General features: G+C 40.1%; 1 protein-coding gene across 3 annotated transcripts in view; it reads left to right on the forward strand.

Moving 5' to 3' along the window:
- Nucleotides 1–5,262, forward strand: part of PDE7B (phosphodiesterase 7B) — a 357,194-nt gene extending 351,932 nt beyond the window's left edge. For all 3 annotated transcript variants that reach the window (XM_040239308.1, XM_040239309.1, XM_040239307.1), the window contains one exon: nucleotides 1,564–5,262. In XM_040239308.1, coding sequence (XP_040095242.1) covers nucleotides 1,564–1,787 — 224 coding nt within the window. In that variant the 3' untranslated portion in view covers nucleotides 1,788–5,262. The remainder of the gene's footprint in view (nucleotides 1–1,563) is intronic.
- The last annotated feature ends 3,026 nt before the right edge of the window (nucleotides 5,263–8,288 follow it).

An 8,288-nucleotide genomic window follows, 5' to 3' on the forward strand; every position in this document is an offset into this window, starting at 1 on the left:
TCAGAATAGTATAACAATATTGCAGGCTATCTTTTTAGATATATAATATCTAATATCTCTTAAGATGCAAGATATTCAAAATTAGATATGGAGGTAGTCTAGAATAGCAAGCAAGAACATTCTAAAATGAAATCTTAATTGTCTGCCTCCTTACATAACCTTATCAAAATGTACACAGTAAGTCGCTAGCTTAACTTTTTGCTCCTTAGAATCAGGTTATCTAACATCATCTTATAATATTTAAATCATATTTCACATCTAATAAGAGAATGCAGACACATATACTAACATTTAGAATCAACGTATCCTTTTCTCATCTCCAGAGCATCCTCAAAGGCTAAATATCGGCTGTTTGTCCAATAAAAAAATAATCCAGTCAAGCCTTATAATTCGCATGCCTATAAACATACAGGGATACTTGTCGGAAGATTTCATTATGCTGAAAAAACTTGCCTCTCCCCATACCACAGAAGTCCCCTTCTCCCAATACCAACATTTCAAGGGAAATACAATCAAACCTAAATATATCCAAGTTTGTGATGAACCCAATAATTCCAACCTAGACTGGAAATTACCTTTGCTTTAATAAATCATGCTTAATATGGAAAGCACATTAACAGTGAGACATGATTAAAAAGTTTAACAAAGCTAAAATAATTAAGAGAACAGACATGCTAACAAAGAAGTCTCATATCAACCCATCTTATCTCATCATTCAAGCAGAACTTTTATGCAGGTAAAAATCTGTTTTGAAGATGAATGAACTTTTATTTTGCTTAATATAATTGAAAGTAAGACAAAAATGTGAAACAATAATCCTGAAGAAATATCTCCGGGGTAAATGTATGAATGAACTCTTCAGATGGTCTAAATCAACAATGTGTGGCTTCCTGGTATCACTTTCCCTTTCTTCCCCTCCCTCAGCCACCTTCCTTAGTTCTAGCTCATTTCTTTGTTAACTTTTTTCCTTATATGTCTTTATCCTTCTTCAAATGAAAGTGAAAGTGGCTCAGTCATGTCGACTCTTTATGACCCCATGGACTATACAGTCCATGGAGTTCTCTAGGCCAGAATACTAGAGCGGGTAGCCTTTCCCTTCTCCAGAGGATCTACCCAACCCAAGGATCAAACTCAGGTCTCCCGCATTAAAGGCGGATTCTTTACCAGCTGAACCAAGGGGGAAGCCCAAGAATACTGGAGTGGGTAGCCAATCCCTTCTCCAGTGGATCTTCTTCAAATAGTAATAGCCAACATTTATTGAGTGTTTGCAATGTGCCAGGAACTTTCTAAGCATTTCACATGTGTTGTTTCATTGTCCTAACAACTCTATGGGTTTGGTACCCTTCTTAACTCCTCTTTACAAATGCAAAAACAGAGGCATAGAGAGATTAAATGCCAAGCCTAAGGTGACTTACCTTATGCTCCTAGGCTGAGGGCAGGGACCACATCTTTCGGGCTTCCATACCCCTTGGGCCGAGTACATCATGAGCCCAATTGTGTGTGAGGGAAGAAGAAGTGGTCTTACTGCCCTACTGGTGATGACGTTGGCCTTGCCTGTTCCAGGTTTCATGACCTACATCGTGGAGCCCCTCTTCCGGGAATGGGCCCACTTCACAGGACACAGCACCCTGTCTGAGAGCATGCTAAGCCATCTCGCGCACAACAAAGCCCAGTGGAAGAGCCTGTTGCCCAAACAGCACAGAAGCAGTGGTGACGGCAGCCCGGACCACAAAGGCCCAGGGACTGAGGACGAGGAGCAGACTGTGACCGAAGGCGACAGCCCGTAGGGCCCGCCAGGCCTGCACCCTGCTCTGCACACTGAGATTGACAGCCTCCTTGCGCAGAGGCCTCTGGGAGGGCGGATGCTTCGGGGGGCTCTTGCTGATCAAGCCGGCCCCTCTCTGGACATCATCCAGGAGCTCTTCGGAGTCCACCCTCCTCCCACTCACCTGCCTCTCTCCTTTTCCCAAGTGTACAGAAGCCATCCGTCACCTCAGCATTAGCTGCCGAAATGAGCAACTCCATTCCACGATGAGGGAGCTGATTCCAGGGACCAGCTTGGCCCTGGAGAAGACTAGGGAGTAAGAAAGAGGTGCTCTTGCTATGGCCCTTCTGGCCCTGGGTCACACTGTGACGGGTGGCATTCCTGAGTCCAGAGCATTTTAGCCTTGGCCATCGGACTGCCGATCTGCATGACACAAACACCAGCATATTTGGAACTCCAAGGATATTGGTCTTAAGTGCAAGAGCACAAACGAGAGAGTGTTAGAGAAAGTACCTTCTATTTTAATAATAATTATTATTATAAAATAATAATAAATCTTTTTAACTTTTCTATTTTGTGCACTAGACAACGGATCTAAAACTCTGGACAAAGATTATTCAACGTGATAATCACGTACCCAAACGTGAACAGGGGGTTCATTGTTTTGTTACGGACTCCATGCCACTTTGGGTCAGAGATTTGGCATCTTCTCAATTTAAGAAACCACGTTTCCTATCCTATGCGAGGGGAAGGGGCTGTACAGTTCATTCCTTTGCACCATTAGTCAATCTGTCTTTTATCAATAACTCAGATTCAGTGACATGTTTATTTTCACACCTGTACATCTTCTGTAAATATCAAGCGCTACTGATTCCCATGCCAAAATACATGAGTATTATGGGATTGCTACCTGTATAAACAATGGCACTGTGAACAGAATACTGTTAGTTTTAATACAAGAGAATGCATTTGTAAATATGGTATAGAGTTTATTAATATACTATTGTTTGAAGATAAAGGCCTTAACTTTAAACACCTTTTCATCTTCTGAAAGCTGCCCAACTTAAATCCTCACAGATGTCCTTCTGAACTGCCTACCCATGTCCATCTTGATGCTTTCCAGCTAAGGTCACAAACCAAAACTGAATAAAGTCTTTGAGGAAATAATCTGGAAACTTCACATGCATTCCGCTTGAGACCATAGTGTCTAATCTATGGCACCAAGCATGGTTTCCTCAGATGAACAAGACCCTTGAGCAAGCCTGAAGTCACTTTCAGCACAGCGATGTTGCACTCTGTTTTAACAAGCCAGCTGATTAGCGTGTGTTTCTACAGCTCCTGTCACGGACATGGTGCTGTGTCAGCCTCACGGGACACCTGGCAGGTCTCACCAACCTTCCACAACCCTGTCAGCTAACCATCAGGGACTTCCCTGCTCCCCTATAACCCCATCACCTGTTCTGGCTGTAGTACCAAAGCACGTTTGGTTTATGGTTGGCGTGAATTTCTTTGGTGTTAATAGTAACTGGATTTTTCTTTTTCTTTCATTTCATATGAACTACCCAACTGTTTAGGAGACATTAACATCATTTAAGGAAAGAAAATATTTCCATTGTCTGGTAGAGTTTACCTTCCTCGCAGGTTACTGTGGTTAATTACGACTCTACTAGCAGAGTCACCTTGGTATTTTGTTGCCATTTTTTCTGCAGACACTTGGCTGGAAAGTCAATTTGTTACAGCATTCTTCTCTAGTCAGCTAAACTCCACTCACTGAACCTTTTCTTTAGAAGTTCCAGCATAACTAATGTTACGTGAAAATTGGCAGTGCCCCCTTTCTTTTTATCTTCAACTGTGTGGTAGTGGGGAGAATAATATGATTGTTTCTGCTACTATCAAGCTGTTTCACAAGCTGATAGAACCTCAGCTAACTCTCATTACCCAAGTGCAACTCTTTTTTTCCTCCTAACATACAAATGAAATGTGAGAAACTTGACTGGGTTGTATTAAGTTCCTGCAGAAAGACCGAGGCTTGCAGAGTTAAGGTTTAGGGTGAATTGGAAAGTTGGTTGTAGTTTCATTAAAGTAGGAGAGATGGTCAGAAGGTCCTAAAGAAAGTGTGAAAACCTCATGAAATGGGTGGATAATAAATTGAAATTATTGATATGGGTAAGAAGGGAAGTTGTGAAAAATTAACACTAACTTTGGGTTTGTTTTTTGGTTGTTTTTTTTTTTTCTTGTAATAACTATGAACTGACACGATTCTTTATGGCTTTAATACTCTGAAGCTCTTAGCTTGGTGAGTCCTCAAAAGAGAACGCATTGAATGTATTTCTGCTTCCAAATTCGCTTATTTTGGTTTGGTGACGCAGAGGACTTTTGAGTAGTCTATTTCTAATTTTCATGAGATCAAATCAAAGAAAGCAATTACTGGGGAAGATACAGGAAAGATAAGGAAGAAGACACTGTTTTAGCTAATGGAGCCTCTCCTTTGAGTTTAGGAAATGAACCTTGTTTAAACAATATTTATATCATAATTTAAATAAATAAGACTGGAGGCATTTTTCATAGTTTCAAATTTATAGGACACAAGTATTTTAGGTCTTAAAGAAGAACTCACAGAGAAAACTACCAAATATCTAACAGTTAAGCCTATGAAGCCGCTACTAGTACAATAAAAATCTGAAGCAAAATGAGATGTGATGCATAAACTAGTTACATTTGTCTCCTTCCTTCAACCATATGAGTTCCTAGATCCATTTTTTTGTTAAAAAAAAAAAGTGAAAACGTTTGTTTTCTTTTTTCCTGCCTACTGGTGGCTGTCTTGCAATATTTCAATAGAAAGAGTGTGATTACTAGTTAAGACACAGCTGTTGGATCATCTGGGGACTTTATCTTCACATTTTTTTTTTCCTCTTAGTCCCTGGATCGTCACTTGCTAACTTCCCAAGTTTAATTCCTTCAATGCTTGAGAAGAAAGGAATCAAAGGGTTCAGGTAAAGTTAAAATCAAAAGAGAGAATAGATATCACTGCCAGGCCTGATGGGCAAAGCCTGCTTTTCCTTTTTTTACAGCACCCGCGAACAGTCAGACGCTTTTTCCTGAAACACTGACCTCCCCATCGCTCCCTGATAGGCCGAGTGAACATCCTGCTCTGTTTCTACCTGTCTAAGGCTTCCCGCAATGGGACGTGGATCGTGTCCTGCAACACCGTCACCAGATAGTGCTTCCTACAAACCACAGACTTGTCTTATAAACTTTTCTCATATTGAATCAGATCTGCTCACTGATTTGAACATTGGTTATGAGCTTGTATCTCACTATATTTCTTATGCTTTGTTCTTATATGCAAACCCTTAAAATTGTGTTGTTTGTGTACACACGTGAAGTTTGGAAAACAAACAAACACCTTGTGAGTTTTTGCTCAAAATGTGGCCTAAATATTCATTGGCATGTCTAGGTAAACAATGAAAAATAAAGATAATTTCTTAAAAATATCACAATATGAAAAATACTCTGATTTTCACCAGGTAGCATGTTATCAGCCAAACAGTCACATTCAAGGTCAAGGTCAAGAACACTGCTAATACTTGCCAATTAGGGGGAAAGGGCCATCATTCAATTCTGCCTTTCCTCTGAGTCCTGATAGTTTTCTGATCCACATTTGTCAAATTCATATATGAATGAGAATAATGTACAATGTTTTAGGTTGTGGAACCATAGCAGACTTACTGGTGAAAAATATAGTCTTGTGTTTCAGGATTGGAAGCCACCAAGAACAACAGAACAGTTCAGGCAGGACAACTGAGTGTCTAAATCTATCTGGAAATAGAGCAGAAATTAAAAAAAAAAAAAAACTATCCATGTTTCCCAGAAACAGTGTTGTATCTTTCTTTATCCCTCTCATATCTATTTTGTTAAGATTTGTATTCAGAATCTCACTGATTCTTTAATGCTTCCCATGTCTGAATGTAATGTCACTTTTTTCATTTGCCAACACTCAGTGTCATCCAGTCAAAATCAAAAGTAAGATCACCGTGGTTTTCAAGGTCAGACATAACTTTCAAATGTACCCAGGAACCTAGCAGAAACATTATCAAATAGACCAAGCCTATACGAGCAACTGAATTTAATTCAACAAATATTGACTGAGGATCTACTATGTGCCAGAGGTTGGGCTAGACACTTGGGATATAAAAAGACCCAATCTGGGACTTCCCTGGTGGTCCAGTAGTTAAGACACCAGGCTTCCACTGCAGGGGGCATGGGTTTGATCCCTGGTCGGGGAACTAAGATCCCACATGCCACGCAGTGAAGACAAAAAACAGAAAGAAAGAAAGAAAAAACCCAATCCTTTCAGGAGCATTCAGACTCGTGTCAAAGATTTGCATTACCAGTGAACTCTTCTGAGATTTTGTGCAAACATCCATGAGGTCTCAACTTCTAGAGAACAACGTAAGATCATGCAGATGAGCTTGGAAGGCAAAAGTGGTCCCAATCTTGATTCTGTCACTAACCTATTCTGTGACTTCAGGCAAGTTAACAATGGTTTGTTATGGTCCAGGAAGATTCCAAATGCGGCAGGGCAGCTAAGCCCATGCATCGCAACTACTGAGGCCCACACGCCTAAAGCCTATGCTCCACAATAAGAGAAGCCACTGCAATGAGAAACCTATGCACAGCAACGAAGAGTAGCTCCCACTTATCTCAGCTAGGGAAAGCCCATGCGCAGCAACAAAGACTCAGTGTAGCCAAAAATAAACTAATTAATTTTTTTAAACCTTTAAAAATATAAAAGAGATTGCATACAAAAAGCACCCAGCACTCTGTCTGGTACATGGTAGGCTTTTAATAGATACAAGTTCTCTCCTCTGAAATTATCAGACACTTCACAAATAGCCATTCATACATGGGTAAGAATGTGGTTAACATATGGGGAATAATGTAGTAAAGAATGCTAGTGATCTTACACTGGGAAGTTAGACTCACTCCTGTATTTTTTTACCTGTTTATTGGCAAAATTGTTTAAAAAAAAAAAAGACTATCTGATGAAACCTCTTGCCTTAGCTACAGCCTACTTTTCTGTTTAATCCTCTATATTCAAGAATAGAAGTTAATGTATCTTTTGTTAGCAGTTTTGTCAGAAGTTCCTGGGAAAGAAACAGCTCCAAAGAACAAAAATGAGAGTCATTTATATACATTGCATCTATGCCACTAAAGTCCCACATCCAGCTAGTGATGGCTTTGGTCCTCTGTGTCAGTCCCCAAAAGTTTGCTGGGCTTTCATAGGCTTTGCAGGAGCAGGCATAGACTGGTGCCTCCGGGCACTCTTGGTTCACTCACTCACACACCTCCAAACATGTTCTCAGCTAAAGCTTACTGTCTGTCCTAGAGCAGAGGCATTTCCTAATAACATGTCGAAGAAGGGAGAAGGCTCCGTCCTGCCTCCATAGGAATGTAATGGACAAACATTAGAATAATGACTAAACAAGGAGCTTTTAGCTATGAAACAATATATGATGGTCTTTTTTTTTTTTTTTCAAGTAAGTCAGAGAGATTATTAGAAAAAAAATTTTAAGTTTTAGCTGATATGGTTTGACGATGCATGATTGCCTTGCTTAGTCATCTAAGGAATGGTGTGTATCTTTGATTCAATTCCCTGAAATACTTTAAATTCTAGTATTGCAAGTGCTGATTTAATCTCCAGTAATTTTTTCCTTTTAAGGAAGTGGTCCGATGGAGTTTCAAAAGTGTGGGCTTTGAAGGCAAACCAGAATTCAAACTCCTTGATCACTTACTATTTAACCCCAGGCAGACAACTTCACGTCTCTGTGCCGCCATTTCCTCCTGTGTAAAATGGAAGTACCACCTTCCTCCCAGGGCAGTGTGAGGTCAAAATGAGAAGACTACATAAACATATAGCACGATTTCTAGCAGAAAGAGGATACTCAACAGATAGAAATTCTTACATCGTTTAAAGAACAAAAATTTACAAAGTGGGAGTTGGAGTATGACTTTCGGTTTCCCTGCTTGTACTTTCTTGTGTCAAAGAAATCACAGATCCATTAATAGACATTGAGCCTGATTATATTTACAGGTGACTGGTTTGATTATAAAACAATCCTTATAATATGGACAAAATGTTGTAAAAAATAACTATAGAAGACAGTGTCCATAGGGTACTAATGACAGAAGACCAAGTTAGTTGCTAAGTCGTGTCCAACTCTTTGTGACCCCGTGGACTGTAGCCGTCAGGCTCCTCTGTCCATGGGATTCTCCAGGCAAGAATACTGGAGTGGGTTGCCATTTCCTTCTCCAGGGGAATCTTCCTGACCCAGGGATAAAATTAGGGTCTCCTGCATTGTAGGTAGATTCTTTACTGTCTGAGCCACTGGAAAGCAGAACTGTCTTTTCTGTATGTAAAGTAAAATGCTCCTCAGCCTAGCCAGAGAGAACTAATCTATCAGAGCTTTCCTAGAGGTAGTGATAATACCACCCCAGTTATTTGGTTAACAAACAAAACTTG

Source organism: Oryx dammah, unplaced genomic scaffold, assembly GCF_014754425.2.
Source record: "Oryx dammah isolate SB20612 unplaced genomic scaffold, SCBI_Odam_1.1 HiC_scaffold_4, whole genome shotgun sequence".
NCBI classification, from domain to species: domain Eukaryota; kingdom Metazoa; phylum Chordata; class Mammalia; order Artiodactyla; family Bovidae; genus Oryx; species Oryx dammah.